Consider the following 22,734-nt stretch of genomic DNA (forward strand, 5'->3'; position numbering starts at 1 on the left):
TGGGATGTCCATAAATTCAGGTGATGCAGCCATAATAAGAAGTGTCCCACTTCAACTCTTCTTGGACCTCGTCTTTTTTTTTTTTAAAACTCTGGACACCAACGCACATACAGTACGGTACACTTCTCTGCACCACTGGCACTGTCCCATTCTCTCCCGGGACTCTCAATTGAAACAAACCAAACAGGACGTGAATTTTGTCTTCCTTAAAACATGTACTGCCTGAACTCTAAGGTAAGATCTAATAACTGCTCATAGTAATGCTTAGGCTCAAGCTTATTTTCTTGAAACTGGAATATTGAGCTTAACCTATATATATATATATATATATATATATATATATATATATGCATTACTGAATACAGCATGGCATACATATGTTAACATTTCACAAATGTACAGTTATTCTTGAGGTTGTGCAGGCAATATCTTTTTGTGGCAACTAAATCATTTCCTATAGTGTTTGCATTATAAACCTTGTAACATCATGTAATATTTGAGGATCTACCATCACGGTCTGTTTAGTTCCTATTTATCTGAAGTGTGTCGTGTTTAGTTACAAGAGGATATCTGTTTTACCATTGTGCACCACTAAATTAGGTCAAAGGTGTAGTCGGGGACACTAATTAGGGCTAGGAACATTAACATGGTGATCTTTAAGCTATATGCTATGATTTCATGGATCATTTTAACACAATGATGTATTTATTCGCTAACTGAAAGACTTTTTATTTTTAATTTATTTTACTTTTATTCATTTAAAAATGACCTGTTTTGAAGCCAAGTGTTATCAGAAGCTAAATGATTAGTAATCAGATGTTTTGTGGATGGTTAGTTTACCTTTGGAATCTTGGCTACTGCAAAGTCATTGCACAAGGCTTCAGATAAATACCGATCGTTAAGAATTTGAAATAGCAAACACTGTGTGTGATACTATTAAACGTTGCTCCCAATTGTCCCAATATAGCAACATTAGCCCAGCCAATGGCGTGAGTTTGGGGGCAGGCTGTCTTTTGGCCTGACCAATTGGCAGATGATCAGGAAACATGCTTGGAATCAATGTCAAACCAATAAAAGCAGAGCCAGGCTTCAGGAATACTTCACTGGAAATCCTTTTGATTTGGAATTCACACGAGAGGCAACATTTAGATGACATGGCGCTTCGTAAGTAAATATGATTTAGCCCAAGTGTGGTACACATCACACATTAATGGGAAGTTTGATAAATATTGCCTCGGAACAATAAAAAGTCGGTTCATCTTTTACACGTGTACACATTCAATTTTACACATTTAACCACATTAAATGCATACACAAGACAATTTTTTTCTATTAAATGATTTCTACTAATAATTCTGTCATAGCGCCGGCTCAGTATTGGCTGACGCTGTTCATGCGAGCAGCACGATGCATGCATGTGATGCTGATGCAGCAGCCGCCCAATAATGAGTCGGTGTTCAGATGTAAAACCTGGAAGCGCTGGACGTAAACAGCGTAGGAGAATGACACAGAAGAGAAGATATTGTTGAATAAAGTCGTTATTTTTGTTTTGTTTTTTTGCACACAAAAAGCATTCTCATCGCTTTATAAAATTAAGTTTGAACCACTACAGTCACGTGGACTATTTTAATGATGTCTTTAGTACCTTTCTGGACCTTGAAAGTGGTGGTTCAATTGCTGTCTATGGAGGATAAAAAAAACAACAACTCAGATTTCATCAAAAAAATATCTTAATTTGTGTTCCGAAGATGAACAAAGATCTTATGGGTGTGAAACAACATGAGGGTGAGTAACTAATGACAGAATTTTCATTTTTGGGTGTACTAACCCTTTGAAAAGGCAGACAGCACAGCAGCAGGATTATTAGGATGCTGTCACTTTAAGACCGAATGCCCGCATGGATCATGCATTTTTTTTTTCTCAACTTAAGACATAACTGACCATGTTTACTCGCTGAGACGGGCATTTTTTTTGCCTTAATTTTGTGTGAATTTGTTTTTTCAAGCACAGGAAGGCATGAAAGAGAGTTCAACTTCGTATTGCGCGCTTCGGATGTTTGGGATGTTGAACTTCCCACATAGCGCGTGAGTAGGCCTAATGAATTCACTTTTGCGTGTTCTTACATATTTACAGTGGAAAGGCTTAAACATTCGTGATTATGAAGCACTGACCGTCAACTGTACAGAGCGTCGTTCATGTTTTCACAACACTGCATTGTCAGAATTAAAAAAATTTTACCGGCCATGTGGCGACTGACAGTTTCACATACAGGTCCGTGTATAGCGGTGGCGTCACTTACTGATCCAGGATCAGTGGTCCAGCAGTTGTATTTCCGATTTGTGCTTGAGCTTCAGAAATGCTTGGGGAAATGTAGCTTGTGTGGACGCTACCGGCCGCACTACTTGATCATCAAAAGAGCTTAGCTACTGAAAAGCTTTTTGATTCAGAAAACAGCGACGCTACCAAGACGCTATTGCGAAATGTAACGTTAGTTAAACTAGTAACGTCACTACTTGTAGCGACGCTACTGTGCAGACCAATTTTAAAAGCTGGTAGGGATTGAGGCAGACCTTGGATGCTAATGTTGTACTGACAGAAAGCTTGGATAATTTAATTTGGAATGTAATCTTTGTTAAATAAAACATGAATTAAAAAAATATTATTCACACATCAATGTAATATGTCAATGTAAAAATAGTGGCAGCATGCATCATTAATACAAGGTGTGAATACAGTAAATACTATAATTATTCAAATATTTATCAAGAGTAACATAATCCTGAATTAAATTTTAAAAAAGATTGCTGCCACCCTATTGAATGAATCCGATCAGTGGTGTAGTGGTGCCTGAAGAAGTGGGTATACTATTAATTTATGCACCCAATTTTTTTTTTTAAAGCGGCCCAGCAAAGGATGAACGCCCTGTGTTATAAACAGTGACGTGTAAGACTAGTCTTACATGTTTAGTTCACCCCAAAAAGGAGGAGTATGAGGTCTCTGCTGAACAAAAGTGGGCGTTTCTGTATTTGTGGGTGTTTTCAAACTGGTGGGTGTTTATATATCATGCAATGAAAATGATCCCCTTCACCCGACAGCACCCCCTAAACCCTACCCACACTCTGACGTGGGTAAATCAGGTAACGCTCTCAAAAACGCCCCTCTGTTTATGCCCTTGCCCATCAATCATTAATGTCCTGCAGAGACCTGTACTTGAAAAGAAGGGCCAGTAGTATTTGCACATTGTCACTTAACTTCTGCTGCTTGACTTTATGGAGTAAGGATGATTATGAAATTAATATTAGCCACAGAAGGTTAATATTAATTAATATTAGCCATAGAACAAACATTAAAATATCATCATCATTCAAAGAATTAATCAATATATTCAAAACAATGTTAAAAAAACAATATTCAGTTAAATATAATGAACAAAAAATATACATTTTACAACATATTCATGGAAACCACAGTGATACACTTTCTCAACCCAATGCATAATCTGCCTAAACTTACCCAGTTTTTTGTTTTTGTATCCTAACCAGGGGTTATTGGATTTGTTTGGCTGTCCACAGGTCTGGCCAGTCATTTGGTGTCTATAAAAAACAAAAACAACAACAACATGTGTGAATTATGGGCTATAAATGTAACATCTAAACATCTAAATTTATTTGTCATTGAATCAATGATTCAAGAGATTTGTTCAAAAACACTGAATCATCAGTAATGAAACAAGTGAAGAGCTTGTTCGAGATGCATCGGCGCAGCACAGACCAATCGGCGTATGACATCAAAGTACAGCAAAGTACTTTGATGTCATACGCCGATCGGTCTGCGCAGTGCCGATGCATCTCGAACAATCCTTATGTCAGTGATTGACAGTGCTCTGATCCATTGGCATTGATGGTACCCTAGGCCAATGGTGTTGGGGGAGCGGGGTTTCTGACCACTCTCACTGTCTTTGATGGGTGTTTTTATGGAATATTTGCATTTATTCACATGTGATTGGATTAGCTACTCATGTGCTGGACTGTCATGATTTTGGGGGGGAATGTATATCTCAAGACATGAAACTAAAAATGCACTAGTGAATTAAGTAGGGCATCTGAACCATACATTACCTGAGGAAGGCTAGTACTTACACACTTTTACAGTAATGAGGTAAACATCCGCTGACTCAGGTTCCATCAGAACCTCAAATGACCGTCTTAGCAGTCGGAGGGATTACACATCTATCAGTTTGTAAAAATAAAACAGAGGCAATTTTACACCAAATGGGCTATGAGCCACGGGCCACGTGTTGGTGAGTGGGTAGTAATTAGCAGAAAACGGATCCACCTAATCAAAGATCAGTAACTAGACTCCAACGATGTAATTTTGTGCAGAAGAAGGCAGGTAGGAGGGGAGGGAGTAGGGTGCTAGCTCAGGTTTCCACAGCCTTGTGTTACACATGGTGGGGCAGCGGCCGCTAAGGAGAGGCGCTGAATGAGATCTTCTCTTGCTGCCCCTCCATGAATCATTCAGCATCTTGGAGCAGACCAAGAGCTGAGTTTAGTAGTGGTGCTTAAAGTGAAATAATGTCACAAGAGCTCTTCACCATGGATAGAAATGTGAGATAGAGAAAGAGAAGAACGGTGAGAAAGAAACAAAACGAGCAGAACTGATCAGGACTGAATGTGAAGTGGATCACTCTAGATGTGTCTTCTTCTGGTCTGAGTTTCCATCATGCCAGGGCAAACTGGGCACTGAAGGCCCTTTAAACTGAACACTGGACTAATACTAGGAGAATAAAGTTTCATCTATTCTGGAAAAAGCAATGGATAATGAGGTAATTCAGGAATATTTCATGTGTCTGCTGAGAGAGCAGCTGAAATAATGTGTTTAAAATGTGTAAAATTTAAATGCTTGTAGCAATGCTTGTTTTTTTTTTGTTTTTTTTGACCTATAAGATTAATTAGTATTGTGTGTATTACAAATGTTTGTCTTAAGATTGTTCTTATCAGATAATTAACAGAAAATTAGATCATATGACAAGAATATTGGAATGCTAAGTTAATAATACACACAATACTACACAATCACTAATACTCTTTGTATTTTTTACATTACACTTTTAATATTTTATGCAAATGTGTCTCAAAACGTGACTGCAGATGACAGTGAGAATGCACAGAAAAATATTTTTTTTTTAAAAAATGCTAATTTAAATTATTTGGGGGCGGGGGCTGGGAGAATAGAGTTCTCCCTCATACTTAAAAAATAAATAAATAAATAAAAAATTTAGAAAATCCAGAAAACAGAGAAATCCAATTAAACTGTGTAAATAGGTTCAAGAAGGTAATTCAGCTGCAAATATTTGTCAAGACTTTGTGTAGTGAAGAATGTGGGTCAGTGACCAAAGATTAGTGTTAGCTTTTTCCGAAGTCTCAAGCCATATTGTGAGCTGAGCACTGGGATCCTGTGACATACTGGAGTTTTGGGACAATAGCATGGCCTCTCAGATGATGGTCAGTTAGCCAGATAGACTTTCCTTCAACTCAAAATCAGCTTTAATGTCTCAGTGACTCACACTGAAATACAACAGGATGTATCTAATAACATTGACACCAAAGTGGAAATCTAAGTCATCATGGAAATTAAACTGTAGGGTTTTTTTTTTCTTCTTTTTTTTCTTCCAATTCAGACTATGGTTGGGTGATATGGCCAAAAATATTATAACAATATTTTTTCCAGATCATACGATACTGATATTTATCACGATATTAATTTACCATTAATAGGGAAGGAAATGCTTTCCACATATTTGTTAGATCTAAATGTAAATATGTAAACTAGTTTGTTCACAATTAAACTCCACAGAGAGCTATATGCCTGTCTTTTAATTTAGGGCCCCATGAAATCATTTTTAAGAATGTGTGACAGAATGTGTGTCATTTCCTTGTCTTTTCACTTTTGCTTTTGTGGTACACAATGGACTGACAGCTTTCTTAGTGATTCGTTAGAAATAATATTATTACTTTGAGAAGTACATTTTAGTAGGCTATACAGTAGTGATACTCTATAATAATTTCTTGAAGTTAAACCAAACTTTTATTTTGACTGTTTTAGTTTCAGTTTCAGTGTGTATTTTTCAGTTTTTCTCAAGTGAAACGGTGAAACAAAGAGGCTCTCAGAGCAGCTCTGGAGATAAAGTGTGTTCATATCCTCATAATTGAGACTGCAGACGCTGAAAACACTATGCATCACATGTGTGTTTGTGTATCAGACGAAACCGCGCCATTAATTCACAAAGAGACCCGCAGAAATAACTTATTAGCAACATGCACTGACAGGCTGTTGTCGCGTTTATTTCTGCTATGTGCTAAGCTGTTAAATTAATCCATATGATATTGTTTATCAATAACAGCCCTAATTCAGACATGATCAGTTGTGTGATTAGGAGGAAAATATCAGCAAGCTAAATCTGTACCCAATGAAAAATAATATGTGAATACACTAGATATACACTACTATAGTATAGTGTTTAGGCTATATTATTATATTAAATTATTATGATATATATCATATTGTATCATTTATATGCGTATATAAATATTCACGTTGCAACCTAGTAATTTTATAGTAAGAGTCTTTCAGTTGGTTATTGGTACCAAGAAAGAAATGATGATTGTCTTTTAAACGGATGCAATACATGACATGCTGTGTGTAATAAGAGAGGAACACTGACAGACTGCCAGAAGCTTGGCATCCCCTCTTGGCTCTAGTTTGAGTGCTCTTTGCCAGCTGATAGACAGGACTCAAGTGTGATGCCAGCTTTATCTTTCAGAACATTTCCGAGTCTCTGCACTTTTGCTTTTGTGGTACACAATAGACTGACAGCTTACTTAGCGATCTTTATTTGGTAACAAACAGTCCACTTTAGACATTCTACTATCTATAAGTAATATAGATAAAAACAAAAACAGACACTCTAATGATTCTATAAGTAACTTTGCAAGCACATGTCAACTAATTCTACTAACACTAACCCCAACCGAACAGTCTATTAATACTCTAATGAGAGTTGGTTGACATGTTGTAAAGTTACTTATAGTTAGTAGAATGTCTAAGTGGACTATTGAAATATAGTGTAACCTTTTATTTTATTTTTTTTACTAGCAATCAAAATCTGTTTAAAATAATCACTGGACAATTTAGAAAATTAAACTTGCTGCTGTGCACATCTTTTGGTTTCAACTGGACTTCAAAAATGATATTATTACTGACATTTGTGTGTGTGTGTGTGTGTGTGTGTGAGAGAGAGAGAGAGAGAGGGAGAAAGAGAGAGACAAAAAGAAAGAGATGTGTGTGTTCCATCTGTTCTTAGAGGTAAATCAAGCATCAGTAGCACCAGACAGGAATGGTTCATTTATTTTTTGTATGTCCGTGACCTTGGCCCAAATTCCATTCCATGACAGGAATGGAGAGGAACCGTGTAATCTCAGATAGAAATAGATTTGCCCTCCGGTTTAGATAGGACAAACCTATGCTGAGCAGAGCTTTTTAGGATGCGAGACAATAAATCCATAACGATTTCTGTTTTAGACAGATGTTTCTTGACACACACATACACACAGATCCCCGCTTCCTTAGCAAACTTATTATTAATGACTTCCCATGGTGGAAGTGGTGAGTGTGATATGACATTGTTTCCTGTTGTACTTATAATAATCGCAGATGCTCTTTACAAAACTGGATACGATCACACAGTTCCCTCATCAGTACACAGAGAAACAATCACTGCACTGAAGGTAAGGGTTCTCACTTTTATTTTACTTTGTGTTAACTTTGTGTTATCTTTCACATTATTATTTAGATACATTGTCAAAAAACTGTTGTGATGTCTAAGATAGGCCTGTAATACGAGAGAACCCAAAAAATGCACACATATTGTTTGTGTAAATTATTACGCAGATGTAGATTTAAACATATTCCTGAAGTGAATCCTGAGTACAATACAGCTGACTGTGATGTGTCTCTCATAAAATAAACTGTGTAAATGTGTCTCAGTTATTTTAATGGTGTTTACAGTATAGGAGTAAAATGATTCAGGAATAGTGTCATATCGAGAATCACACTGTCGCAACAAATAAAATGTAGTGTTTCTCTTTTCAAAACATAAATTATTTAGCCTTTGAATATAGTTAATATTTGCAGTATTTGTACACTGTAAAAAATATCTCATTAAATTTGTTTTCACCATAAATTATATGTAATTTATAGGTTTTATTTCCAAAAAACATAAATTTGATAATATTTTACATTAAATTTTTTAATAAGGTAACGAATATGGTAAGTACACTTTTATTAGGCACACCTGTTCATGGAAGCAACTCAATGCATTTAGTCATGTAGAAGTGATCAAGACGATCTGCTGAAGTTCAAACTGAGCATCAGAATGCGAAGAAAGGTGATTTAAGTGATTTTGAATGTGGCATGGTTGTTGGTGCCAGAAGGGCTGCTCTGAGTATTTCAGAAACTGCTGATCTACTGGGATTTTCATGCACAACATGGTCCGAAAAATGAGAAAATATCCAGTGAGTGGCAGTTCTGTGGTCAAAAATGCCTTTTTGATGCCAGAGGTCAGAGGAGAATGGCCAGATTGGTTTGAGCTGATAGAAAGGCAACAGTAACTAAACACTTGTTACAACCGTGATATGCAAAAGAGCATTTCTGAATGCACAACACATCAAACCTTGAAGCAGACGGGCTATAGCAGCAGAAGACCACACCGGGTGCCAGTCCAGGAAACTGAGTTTGCGATTCGCACAGGCTCACCAACATTGGACAATAGAAGGACTTTATGAGGTCTGATGAGTCTCGATTTCTACTGCGACATTCAGATGGTAGGGTCAGAATTTGGCGTAAACAACATGAAAGCATGGATCCATCCTGCCTTGTATCAACGGTTCAGGCTGGCGGTGGTGCTGTAATGGTGTGGGGGATGTTTTCTTGGCACACTTTGGGCCCCTTAGTACCAATTAAACATTGTTTAAATGCCACAGCCTGCCTGAGTATTGTTGCTGACCATGTCCATCCCTTTATGTCTAAGTGTACCCATCTTCTGATGGGTGTCACAACGGCATGTCACAAAGCTCAAATCATCTCAAACTTGTTTCTTGAATATGATAATGAGTTCACTATATTTAAATGGCCTCCACAGTCACAAGATCACAAACCAACAGAGCACCTTTGGGATGTGGTGGAACGAATTAAGAATTAATGCCACAAAGAATTAAGGCAGTGCTAAATGCAAAAGGGGGTCCAACATGGTCCTTATATATATATATATATATATATATATATATATAAATAAATAAATGTATGTATGTGTGTGTATATATAGCCATTGACTAAAAGTTTTTTGGAGGCCATAGGATTTTATCAACACACATGAACGATATCCTTCCTGACCAAGGTAGATCCTGCCATTATCAGTGTTGATTGATGAACGTTCCTTTTAATGGACTGTGCAAAAACATTTTCTAATCTAAAAACATTTTAGTTTAGATAAGTAAGGCTGGGCTCATACGGTTTATGGCATATTGTTGACAGGATTTGTTCAAGGCCACATCCGAAATGATATGTTACTGGATGTAGGGTGATAATAATAAAGTCAGAGTAAAGGAAAGTCAGTGATGTCATTTGTGTACATCTTTGAAAGACTATTGTTGAGTAATTTTTTTTAATTTAGTAATTATCCTGAAGAATATAAATTAGGTAATATAATAAATTAGGTCAAACAAATACGTGTTTTAAGTTTTAAAATACAAAGCAGTTGTTTCAAGCAACTTCTAATACTGTTACAGTGAACTTATAGTCTGAAAACAATGTGAAAACATTTTAAGCTACGGTAAGGTAATTAATTTCTTAATGTCAAACAGGAAAAATCATGAATATTTGCGACATATAAAAATAAAAAGTAAAGTTTAAAAATCGGTTTATTATTATGCAGTTTATTGTTCTTGAAATAAGAACGTACAACTGTATGTGTAAAACACATAAACCTTTTATTGGAATCACTGATCAACACCTGTTTCTTTATTTTTCTTGTCTGTGATTAACAGAGTTTAGAGGAACGCTGCCAGCGGATCCTGCAGGAGATGGAGGGGTCTTTGACGGCTCGGGACAGGGTGGGCATTCAGGACTTTGTTCTCCTGGACGCCTACACCAGTGAGACAGCATTTATGGACAACCTCAGAAAACGGTTCAACGAGAACCTCATATATGTGAGTCCTACACCGACTCATGTGACCTCTTAGAATAGACTGTTATAAAGGACGGCAATGCAATATCCAGTATCACTGTTACTTTCATTATTGAGATGGGGGAGAGAATAATGTGGACTCTCATGCTGAACACAGGTCACTGCACACAGCAGGTAGCCTACTAAGTGAAAATGTTCTCTATATATCTAATTTGCCTTGTTGCAAGAACTGGAAACTCACTTTGCTGATGATTCAGCATGGAGAATTTGCTGTTTAAGGTTATCAAGGGCACCTTACAAGGATAAACCTCCTAATCGAAACTGCTGAGGCAGTTATATTTCATTATGATCCTTCTTTAACTCGTGAGTTTATATTTTTTTGGCAGATTATTCCAGAACAAAATTTTTAAAAGTTGAAAACATCATATTTCTATTGTTTTAATGAGCTCAGATCATAACTCAATACTCTGAGGCAAAGGACTGGACTTTTTCTGAAATGTCCTTTTTTCTGAAATGTTCTTATTTTTATTAGACCTACATCGGGACCCTCCTAGTGTCAGTTAATCCATATAAGGAGTTGGGTATCTATACCAAGAAACAAATGGACATTTATATGGGAGTCAACTTTTTTGAGCTGCCTCCTCATATGTAAGTGTGCATGTATACACAGGAAATATACATTACTGTTCAAAAGTTTAGGGTAAGATTACATTAACACATTAATACTTTTATTCCTCAAGGGTACATTAAATAGATCAAAAGTGACAGTAAAGATTAAAAATTACAAAAGATATTCAAAAAATATAATCTCAAATTATTATTAATTATTTAAAAAAAACTTTTTTTAAAAAACATTTAAAAATCTTACCGACCCCAAACTTTTGAATGGCACACACACACACACACACACACACACACACACACACACACACACACACACACACACACACACACACACTTACTGTTTGTTCTGAAACTTTACTAACTTCTTTTTTTTTTCTTACTTATATTCTTCTTTAAAGATCAGTTTTAAATGTAGTTTATTTTTCTGACCTCTCAGATTTGCACTTGCTGATAACGTTTACCGGACAATGATTAGTGAAACCAACAACCACTTCATCCTCATCTCTGGTGAGAGTGGTGCTGGTAAGACAGAGGCCTGTAAGAAAGTCCTGCAGTTCTATGCAGTAAGCTGTCCCAGCACTAGACTCCTGGACAACGTGAGAGATCGGCTCCTTCTTTCCAATCCGGTGCTGGAGGTCAGAATTTTTGTCTAAAATGATCAGTTGAAAACAATGGAAAATTCTCAGTGTACATTCTCAAAGTGTAGCACAATGTAAAGTAAAGGAGAACATTAATGAGGGCTTTATCTCTACAGGCTTTTGGAAATGCCAAAACCCTGAAAAATGACAACTCGAGTCGATTTGGAAAGTATATGGACATACAGTTTGACCATCAGGTAAAGTAAGATTCGGACAGAAGTAGAATAGCAGAAAAGCATTCCTTACAAATGTAAATACATGCTTATTCTTTTAGGGAGCAGCTGTCGGTGGCCACATCTTAAGCTACTTACTGGAAAAGTCAAGGGTGGTCCACCAAAATCGTGGAGAGAGGAACTTCCACATCTTCTATCAGTTAGTTGAGGGAGGGGAGGATGAGCTTCTTCGCTGGCTTGGTTTGGAGCGAAACTGTCAGAACTACCGCTATCTTATTCAGGTAAGAAACAAACTATTTTTAAAATTAAAATAGCTGCATAGGCTTATCAGAGCCATAAACAAAGTATAATAATTTTATTGTTCAAAATCTGTTTTCTGGACAGGGAGAATGTGCCAAAGTGAGCTCCATTAATGACAAGAGCGACTGGAAAACCGTACAGAAAGCTCTTACTATCATTGAGTTCAGTGAAAAAGATATAGAGGTAAGATGCTCTCAGAGTGATTTGAGTTAGAGCATGCTGATTTTTAGAGCATGTTGATTTGAGTTTTTGTCTGGTGGGTTAGTGTAGAAGGCTGATTTTTAGAAAGAGAGGTCATTGTTTAATACCTTTTGGTCTTCTTTTAGCATCTGTTTGCGATCATTGCCAGTGTCCTTCATCTCGGGAATGTTCACTTTGAGGCCAGTTCTCTGGGTTATGCCACATTAAACAGCAGTGCAGAAGTACACTGGCTGTCAAAGGTATGTTCCACTGTCACATCTATCAAGTTTTAGAATAATTATGCATTAAAAAAAATGATAGTTTATACTGTAATGCCAAAATTGACCTCTTTGTCTTTTGTTTTATTGTTTTTTGTTTTTTATTGCAACTCATTTCTTCTTTATTCATGTTCTTCTCAGTTATTAGGCATACCCTCAAACATGTTACAGGAGGGTTTAACTCACAGGAAGATTGAAGCCAAAGCAGAAGAGGTGATGAAAGCAGGATTCTGAACATTGACTTATTAGTACTGCCTATGTATTAGTACTCGTCCACTTTAGATCTTTTACCTATACCAAGTAAATCAAGACACATCATGGCCATATTCCAGGATGACAAAGCCAAGATTCATCAGGCCCAAATTGTGGTTGGGAGAATCGTTTTCACTAGAGATGCACCGATACTAAATTTCTCTGCCGATACGATAGCCGATTATTCAGAATGATATCGGCCGATACCGATAGTTTTATTTTTCTTAAGGAAAAAAAAAATCTCTCCCAAATAAGGTTACGAATTATATACAGGGAACCCTCTTATTTGGTACACTACAATATTAGAGGTTAAAATTAACAGCAGAAGTATTATATTCAGCTGCTGTTTATTTTCAGATATAATAATTACACTTAAATAAAAACCGAAATGAATAAAACTAAGTATCACATAAGGTAGTTTTCATAAGCACTTGTCTTCATGGCAAATTTGCACAAACATATAATTAACAGTAAATAAGCTCCTCTCTAGTGTTTTTATATATCGATAGCTAAGGAAGTGTGAACATTGGAAAACATTCCTGAGGTAAAAGTGACATGATGTGACATATTGTTCACAAGCTGTTTTATTGACGTCTTTCCGCGGTTGAAACACAAATAAAGTGATTACATGAGACATGATACATTCTGGTAAGTTGTACAATATATTTCAACATACCTTTGATGTTCATTCATGTTTTTCGAAATATAACTTGTATTGAAGAGGAAGAAAAGACTCGCGCTCCGAGCTGCCGCCTGAACTGAGGCATTACAGCGATCTGACACGAGCGTCAAAACGCCATTTATTGTTTGAATTTCATGATAAAATGGACAGAATTTGAAAACTGAAACTTTATTTCTTATCAGAAGTAATAAAGCACAAATCTTTTTGCGATTATTGGATGGAAGGCGCTACAAATAATATGTAGGGGGAAAAAAACGCAGACCTGGCAACCCTGGCTTGAACTATGGGTGATTCATAGGGTCAAAAAGAGCCTGGTTTAACGGCACTATTTTTAAACTGTTAATGCGTTAAAATTCAACACAAGAGTGATTTTCTTCTTTCCGCACCCTTTTGATTGACAGGATATAATGGGCCCTGACCATCGGCAGTTTTTAAACAATCGGCCGATGGTGATAATAATGGCTTATATCGGCCGATACCGATTGTTAGCCGATACATCGGTGCATCTCTAATTTTAACATGGATTGACACCTCTGAGTCCAGACCTTAAATTCATTGAAAGTCTTTGGGATGTGCTGGATTAGACTTTACAGAGTGCTTGACTCTTGCATTGTCAATACAAGAGCTTGACCAAAAATTTATGCACCTCTTGATGGAAATAAATGTTGTGATGTTATTTCTATCAAGAGGTGATATATTTCTGTACTTCGAAAATGCATGATTATGTAGTATTTATCATTTTCAGGTTCTAAGCCCTTTTACCGCTGAACATGCAAAGTATGCCAGGGATGCACTAGCCAAAGCCATCTATGGCCGCACATTCTCATGGCTCGTTAATAAAATTAATGAATCATTGGCAAATAAGGTATGCATGGTTTACAAATTCTGCTTTTTATAGTGGTTTATAAAAATACATGAATTAGTCAATAGATTATTAGGTTATCAATCTATTTATACTATCAATGCAGGATTCAACAAGAAAGACAGTGATTGGACTGCTTGACATCTATGGATTTGAGGTGTTTGATGTGAACAGGTGACACTGAAGCATTGCAATCATACACATTCACAGCTTGCATTTATTGTCACGGTTTCCTTCAAGAAAGCTCTTAAAATGGGTTAATTAGTTAAAACCAATTAGTAACCTTCTTATCAATATGGTTTCAGAACAAGCCCTCTAGACACAAATAAATAGGCCATTACTGTAAAGTAGAAACACGCTACACTGATGACATTATTGCTATTGCATTGTCTTATGTTTTTAAAGTACTAGATATATATTTTGATGGATTGATGTTTAACGTGTATGATTACTGTTGCTTTGCTCCTCAGTTTTGAACAGTTCTGTATAAACTTCTGCAATGAAAAGCTTCAGCAGCTTTTCATCCAGCTCACGCTCAAATCAGAGCAAGAGGAGTACGAGATGGAGGGAATTGAGGTACATACAACATTTGTTTCAACATGACCTTTTCAGATATTTACAGATAGTAATGTTATGTAAATGCTTTGTGACACAGATCCGCCTCACGTTCTGTGCTTTGCCATGTTTTCATTGAACTTTTTTCCCCCCATGTTGACATATTTCAGTGGGAGCCAGTGCCATACTTCAACAATAAGATCATCTGTGACCTGGTGGAGGAGAAACATAGAGGCATCATATCAGTACTGGTGAGTAGAATGAATTCAAGCTGACATGCATGTTATGACATGGTTAAGTCACAGTCTTTATGTCATGTATCCCACATTAAAGGATGAAGAATGCCTGCGTCCTGGAGAAGCCACAGATTTTACATTCCTGGAGAAGCTAGAGGAGAAGATGTGCGGTCACCCTCATTTTGTCACGTGGGTAAACCCTTTAAATTCCATTTAAACTGACAGTATTTAAATGCTATCATATACTGTAGTACTTGGGTGATTTTATTCATTTTATTCTGTAGGCATTAAAACAGGGGTGTCCAATCCTGTTCCTGGGTTTAGCTTCACCTTCCAGAGTTTAGCTCTAGCTCTAATTAAACACACATGAAGCAGCTAATCAAGGTCTTCAGGATCCCTAGAAACATCCAAGCAGATGTGTTGGAGTCAAACTCTGCTGGAAGGCGGCCTTCCAGGATTGTACACCCTTGCATTAAATTAAATTCCTAAAAATATAGCTAATTTTGTAGATCCTACATACAGATCACTTGCTTTTATATAGATATTACAATCAAATGCCTTAGCTAAAACCTTTTCTCATGGTGGGAAAAATACGCATTTACCTTTTCAAATACAGACGTGACCAAATTGTGTATACAAGGTGTTGTATAGCCCATACTAAACTGACTAATGTGTATTTATTGAAGGGTGAAGGACAATATTGTAGCACTGACTTCTGTAAAACATGTTTTTGGTCTGCCCAAATTTTAATGTCATGAGGCAACAATTTTTATCAGGACAAACTTTGAAGGACTTGATGGACCAGAAAACCTTTTACTTTTTACCCTTTTTTTTTTTTTTTTTTTTTACTTTTGTTTGTTTTTTTTAAATCACAAGTGCATTTAAAGAATCTTTTATAGAGAAAATTGTTTAGTCTTTTTTTCTAAGTTGAATTTTAGCAAATGTGTGTTTTTATTGTATTGTTTGTTGGTTGGTTGGTTGGTTGGTTGATTTCTTCCTCCCAAGGTTTTTTCCTACATTTCTGTCACCAGATGGAGTCTGGGTTCCTTGCCACTGCCACCTTTTGCTTGCTTAGATGGGATTTAAAAGACTTAACTTAATATTCAGTAATATTGTCAATTTGACTGCACTGACACAATTTGATCAGAACAAAACTTAAATAATGACTATTGTCTTGTGTAGAGAATCAAATTTTTTTCATAACTGACAAATTTTGCAACATTCACACAGCTACTGAACTGAACCAACAGTGAACTGAATTGAGTTGAATAATGACACTATTGTCTGTTTAGAACTGCTTTACAGCAAAATTGGAATTTGTATCGTTTCTTGTTTATTACTGTGAAGCTGCTTTGAAACAATCTGTATTGTATAAAGGTGACTTGACTTGTTGAATGTTGAATCTGTACCTGCCATGTAATAACCTGTGAAACTGATATGGCAATAATTAAAATTGAAACAACATCTAAAACCTTCAAATGTTGTTTAAATTAAATTTAATTTAAACAACAGCTAAAACCTTCAAAGTGCCATGGTACAGTAGAATTTGTACTGCTGCAAAGGCATTGTATTCATTGTAAGGTACTGTATTCATTAATTAATCCAATTTACTGTCTTTAATTCTTAGGCACAAATTGGCTGACCAGAAAACACGCAAGACCTTGGAACGAGGGGATTTTCGACTCCTACACTATGCCGGAGAAGTTACTTACTCAGTTGTTGGTAAGTTACTCAATGCAAACTGTTTTAAGACTAAAATTTCTTTATTTATTATTACATTTCTTTATTTATCTTGACCTCTTTGATTTCCTCATGTCAGGATTTCTTGACAAAAATAATGATCTTCTGTACAGGAACATTAAAGAGGTAAGAGGTTTCACCACAGCTTGTATTCTCTGAAAAAATAATGACTATGAAATAGACCTAAAGATAAAAGTTATTTGTTATTGTTTAAGGTCATGCGACAGTCTAAGAACAGTATTATCCAGCATTGCTTCCATGCTATTGAACCTGACGGCAAGAAAAGACCTGAGACGGTACAGTGAAAGATGTTTACATAGATAATTAAAACAAGCTTGATATTCTGGCTATAAGAAACAAAACTGCAGATTGTTTGACTAGGGAGTATGTATGACATTATTTCCAGCTTTAACTGTATTTAAGCTGTGGCAGCACTTTAATGTACAGGAATCAAAAAGACATTGTTGACCAGGTTTTTGTGAACAGGTAGCCACCCAGTTTAAGAACAGCCTCGCAGGCCTCACTGAAATCCTCATGACCAAGGAGCCATGGTATGTGCGGTGCCTGAAACCCAACCACTGCAAGCAGCCAGGTGAGCCTTTCACTTCACACCTTGTGTTGGTGGTTTTGTCTGCTGAATGTTTTACAAGACGGTGCCAGTGACCTTTCTCTTACTCGCCTAACCTCAGATCACTTTGATGATGTCATGGTGAGACATCAAGTCAAGTACCTGGGGTTAATGGAGCACCTGAGAGTCAGGCGTGCTGGGTTTGCTTATAGGAGAAGATACGAAGTCTTCCTGAAAAGGTGCATTTGCGTTGTGTGTGTTTCCAACAATGCAGCTTCAATGATCTTATTCACCTCCAAGCATTTGGCAGACATTTTTTGTTCCTTTGTCTTTTGTATCAGATGCTTGTTCTCACTTCTCACCTTCTCACCCTGCAACCGTCTGACAAACCTCTTGATTTCTTTGCAGATATAAGGCTCTATGTCCTGACACATGGCCACACTGGAAGGGGACACCAGCAGAGGGAGTGCAGCGGCTCATCAAACACCTTGGCTACAAACCAAACGAGTACAAGATGGGAAGGTACAAACTGTACCAGGCTACTGCTATGATACTGTGTTGTTCTTCTAGGACCTCAAAATATCTGTTGCCTCCTGATGTTTTATAAAATATTTGTTTCCCCTCTAATTTCTCAAGAACAAAAATCTTCATTCGCCATCCCAGGACTCTTTTTGCCACTGAAGATGCATTTGAGGTCTGCAAGCATGAACTGGGTAAGGCACCAGCAACATCTGACAAAAGAAGACTGGGATCCCCTGAAGGTCCAGCGATTATTCTTGCAATGCCAGCTTTGACCTGATTGGTTGGCATCTCAAATCTTTTTTGTTACAGCCACAAGAATTCAGGCCAAATACAAAGGCTATAGGGTTAAAGGAGACTACCTGAGGCAGAGAGAAGCAGGTATTGAACCTTTCTTGTTTAAAAAAACAATACACTTGTATACATAACCAGGGCTCGCTTGAAATTTCGGGGGGCCCACCTGAAAGCCAGGGGTCACAAGAATCATCACCATCTTTCTCCCCTCTAGCGACGGCCCTGTACATAACATCACTTTTAATTCATTTTTAACAGCTACCAAGATTGAAACATGTTGGCGGGGCCTTCAGGCCAGAAAAGAGAGGGAAAGAAGAGCCTGGGCTGTTAAAGTCATCAAGAAGTGAGACAATTATCATGTCAGATCCTTCCTGTCAGTTAGTTCTGCTTTTACGTGACCAAAGTAATGTTGGAAAAGCTTTCTATACAGGCACTGAATGAAAGTCAAATTAAAGTTTTATTGATCTAAATATAAATATATGATTTTATTTAAATGTACACTACTGTTTGGGATCAGTAGGATTTAGTTTTGAAGGAATTGAATACTTTTATTCAGCAAGGCAGTAAAGACATTTATAATGTTACAAAAGATTTCTGTTTCAAATAAATTGCTGTTCTCTTGAACTTACATGTATGTGGAAATGTATCATGGTTTTCACAAAAAAAATATTAAGCTGCACAACTGTTTTCAACACTGATAATATGGACCAGTATACGGACCAGTAAACACTGCTAAAAATTCAGCTTTGCCATCACATGAATAATCAGAATCAGAATCAATTTATTTCATATGAATAAGTATTTATTCAAATTATTTTAAAGTTAATTTGGATCAAATGAATGCACATTAAAAAAAAATCTTACTGATTTTTGAACAGTAATGTTTATAAATATTTAGAATAATATAATCAAATTTTATGATGTTTGAGCTGTAAGATATTTTTTCCCCCAATCCTGCAGGTTTATTAAGGGCTTCATGAACAGGAATCAGCCAGTAAGCATGGACAACTCTGAATATCTGGCCTTTGTCAGACAGAGCTACCTCACTCGACTCAAAGAGAATCTGCCAAAATCGGTATTAGACAAAACTACCTGGCTGACTCCTCCACCAATAATGCAAGAGGTAGTCCATACATTATTGGAGCCATTATCATTGAAATACTGCAAAGTTATTGTTGAGATTCATGGTTTCACTCTAATGAAACTTTATATTGTCATAAATGAATCTATAGGCCTCAGTGCTCCTGCGTAATTTGCACACGCGTCTCCTCGTACGTAAGTATGTTCGAGGGATCAGTGCACAGCGGAAGGTGCAGGTAAAATTGTCATTTTCACCTCTCATTTATCTGAACATTTATTTTCATATTTTATTCTCTGGCTGGAATCCATTTAGAGTTCCATTTCATTTTCAGCTGCAAATCAAAGCACTGACCAGTGACATATTCAAAGGCAGAAAAGAGAACTACCCTCAGAGCGTATGCCAACCCTTCGCTGACACTAGGATAAGTACGTTTTTATGATTTTTTTGATATACTGCTGCTGCTGTAAACCTTTCAATCTGTAAATGCAAAGATCAGGTTATTCCTTATGAATAAACATTACTACACTTTGCTCTTTTCTATGTTTATTGCCTTCAGATGAACAGGACATAAACATGAAAGTCTCACAGCTGCTTTGTCCTGAGGGCATTGAGGTACATAAAACTGTATGCATATGCATGTATGTACACATTTCTGGGCTTTTTTTTCAGTCAGACAAATGTTTATATCATGGGCAGGGGAACTAATTGTGATATCTCCCTCTATGCAGTACAGTGTTCCAGTGATTAAGTATGACAGGAATGGCTTTCGGCCACGTTTCAGACAGCTGATCTTCACCCAGGCTGCTGCGTATCTGGTGGAGGAGGCCAAAATTAAACAGAGGGTGAATTACAGCTCCCTTAAAGGTAAATCCCAATAATTAAAAGTCTATGATTGTGACATTTTTAATTTAAATATAGTTTTTTAATATAGTCTATGCATTTGAATATAAATATAACTACTAGAAATGGTCCTATTTCATTAAAAGCAGTTGGCAAAACATACCTCTTGATATAGTAATTTGTTTGGTTCAGAATAGGTAATTTTTCATAGTGTTATTTTTATATTTTAACTTTTTTCTAAACTCTTGTAACATACCATTACTAAATAGTCAAGTTCCATATTATGCCATACAATAACTTTGGTTACATAAGATATATTTGCTTATTTGCAGGGGTGTCTGTCAGCAATTTAAGTGACGACTTCCTGATTCTCCATGTCACATGTGATGACACAAAGCAAAAAGTAGGTGAACAAATATCTTTGTGAGGGAGTAACTGTATTAAATGACTGTCATGTGGTAAATTGGGGGAAAAAAACTTTTGTTTACATACATCAAAGCAAAGAAGAAATACATGTATAGTAAGTTCCTTTGTACTAACAGAAATTGAATACAATAACCTGCCATTGAAATATATAGGATTACATTAAATATTCTACTTTTAGGGGGACCTGGTCTTGCAGTGCAGCTATCTATTTGAGGCATTGACAAAAATCTGTGTAGTGACAAAAAACCACAGCCTTATCAAAGTTGTACAAGGGAGGTGAGATATACTTTTACTTGAATTGCCTTTGGATATTCAGTCCTGCTCTCAGAGATATATTGTTTATTGTATTTAAAAAGCATGCATTATACATATACTGAATCATTGTTGTTTTGTAGTGTGAGGTTTGACATCCAGCCTGGCAAAGAGGGCTTTGTGGATTTTAAGAGCAGCAGTGAATACATGGTCTACAGAGCCAAGAATGGACACTTGATGGTGGTGGGTCCATAAATGCAATGTATACAACATAATGAATACATTGGAAACATAAAATATACTGAAAGTGTAATATTTATATCTTTGTAATCCGTAATCAATATATACCACTATAAAATGTATTACTATGAAAAATGATATTGAAATTAGTTACATATATTTATTTCGTCATTTTGAAGGCATTTACATTTTTCTATTGCAGGAATCTGCACGGACAAAATCTCGGTGACACGTTTGACCTTTCAAACCTCCTGTACAATGGCCCAATTAATGCATTTCAGTCAAGTTTAGATAGAGGCACACAAATTAAACACTACAATTTGCCCTAAAAGAACCTACACTCTAGAACAGTGTTTCCTAACAGTCTCCCTAATCAAACAAACCCGCTTCTCCGTCCTTTAGCCCGTGACCCGGAAACCAATCGAACTCAGCCATCTTGAAGGGCATCTCAATTCTCTTATTTCACCGTGAGGAGGCGAGGAGCGAGGAAGCTTCCTGAGGAGTCATGAGCGAGGACACACAGGTGTATCCTTCCCTCACATCCTAAGGGCGTGGAGCTAAGATGTGAGGAAAGGAAACGAGGATGCACAAATCAGAAATGAGAAGCACCCAAGGACCAGGGTTGGGAAACACTAAAATGTAAAATTATTTTTCAAGGGACAAATCATGAAATAGCATTGTAATTTATTCACCAAGAGGAAAAGGAAAACAAGTCAGACTGGTGTATGAAGTAGTTGGATTTTTATTTTTTTATTTGTTTTGTTTGTATAATATCAGGTTAAATTCTGTATTTTAGTTGTGTACTTTACATTGTCTTTGTTGTGTATTTTATAAGCCCATGTTTTGTTGTAAGCATCCAGCTTTTAATGTAAATTGCTAAGTTTTTTTTATCAAATTAATTGAGTGTGTCTTGGATCTTGCTAATTGTGCATGTTTCTGATAGACAGAATATAGAAAATGAGTTGATTCAAAGCACAAACCTTTTTTCCCCCAACTGAAGAAGTGATGTTAATTTAACTTGTTAATATTTGAAAATCATAAAAGGTAACTCTTCAGTAAAAAAAAAAGCAAATATGTGTGCAAAAACAAAAATTATCGAAATACTGTGTCAATTTTGTTAGTGTATTCTTTATCCCATATTGCCAAAACCTCACAACATAGGGCATGCCATCTTCTGCTTTGCACTGACAAATATATAACAAATATATTACAAATATCTGAAACACTGGAGCACAACATTTGTTTATACATTCAAATATAAAAATGCCATTTGATATGAGACAGAACACACATGTAATATCTGCATATAGATCTAATAATCATAAGTCCACAACAGGCAGGTGTCCTTTAAATACTTTATCTAGCCTAGTGCATTCAAATTTATGTAGCTGTTGCAGTGTTAAAATACAACAACCGTTAGCATTTGTATAACTCCATATAATCAAGATGTTTGACTGAATGATTATGAATCATACTTTTTTTTTTAAAAAGTTATTGTGATGTCTTTGTGATGTCTTTGTGATGCACCCCCCCAAATTCAGTTCAGCCATGTGTAAACTATTTGTATTATGACTGCAGTGAATAAAGTGGTTCATTATTTAGTAGGCTGCTTTGTGGACATTCAACATAAGATCCTGTTTCCTATAAAAGCATAAACATAGGAAAAAAAAAAAAAAAAAACTAATGTATGATGATTCATAGATCATACTGAGAATTTTCTAAGTAGGCTTACATGTCATGATCTTAGTTTG

The 22,734-nt window shown here is 36.4% G+C and overlaps 1 protein-coding gene across 7 annotated transcripts; it reads left to right on the forward strand.

Moving 5' to 3' along the window:
- myo1hb (myosin IHb) lies at positions 1-22,585 on the forward strand. 7 transcript variants are annotated; one of them, XM_051893253.1, is made up of 33 exons: positions 1-234; positions 968-1,164; positions 7,714-7,787; positions 10,104-10,265; positions 10,776-10,891; positions 11,304-11,502; positions 11,622-11,702; positions 11,780-11,959; positions 12,063-12,161; positions 12,305-12,418; positions 12,578-12,649; positions 14,116-14,235; positions 14,339-14,406; positions 14,703-14,808; positions 14,958-15,038; positions 15,121-15,212; positions 16,651-16,745; positions 16,843-16,889; positions 16,979-17,059; positions 17,250-17,355; positions 17,453-17,570; positions 17,740-17,853; positions 17,968-18,044; positions 18,163-18,231; positions 18,403-18,487; positions 19,105-19,267; positions 19,377-19,650; positions 19,782-19,837; positions 19,954-20,089; positions 20,398-20,468; positions 20,670-20,767; positions 20,887-20,986; positions 21,186-22,585. In XM_051893253.1, the coding sequence occupies exons 2-33, from the start codon at positions 1,047-1,049 to the stop codon at positions 21,210-21,212; spliced, it is 3,399 nt and encodes a 1,132-aa protein (XP_051749213.1). In that variant the 5' UTR covers positions 1-234; positions 968-1,046; the 3' UTR covers positions 21,213-22,585. The 7 variants fall into 7 exon arrangements, 6 of the variants coding, with proteins under 6 accessions (XP_051749213.1, XP_051749217.1, XP_051749216.1 ...); XM_051893257.1 differs by lacking the exon at positions 7,714-7,787; XM_051893258.1 differs by lacking the exon at positions 968-1,164 and having other exon boundaries at positions 2-234.
- Positions 22,586-22,734: the final 149 nt, after the last annotated feature.

Source organism: Ctenopharyngodon idella, chromosome 5 (genome assembly GCF_019924925.1).
Source record: "Ctenopharyngodon idella isolate HZGC_01 chromosome 5, HZGC01, whole genome shotgun sequence".
NCBI classification, from domain to species: Eukaryota; Metazoa; Chordata; class Actinopteri; order Cypriniformes; family Xenocyprididae; genus Ctenopharyngodon; species Ctenopharyngodon idella.

Bases quoted from the DNA above. Each gene is read 5' to 3' on its own strand.
- myo1hb (XM_051893252.1), top strand. From the start codon at position 7,545: ATGCGAGACAATAAATCCATAACGATTTCTGTTTTAGACAGATGTTTC. The intron at 11,703-11,779 runs GTAAAGTAAGAT...TTATTCTTTTAG, and splicing joins ACATACAGTTTGACCATCAG to GGAGCAGCTGTCGGTGGCCA. The intron at 19,268-19,376 runs GTAGTCCATACA...ATGAATCTATAG, and splicing joins CTCCACCAATAATGCAAGAG to GCCTCAGTGCTCCTGCGTAA.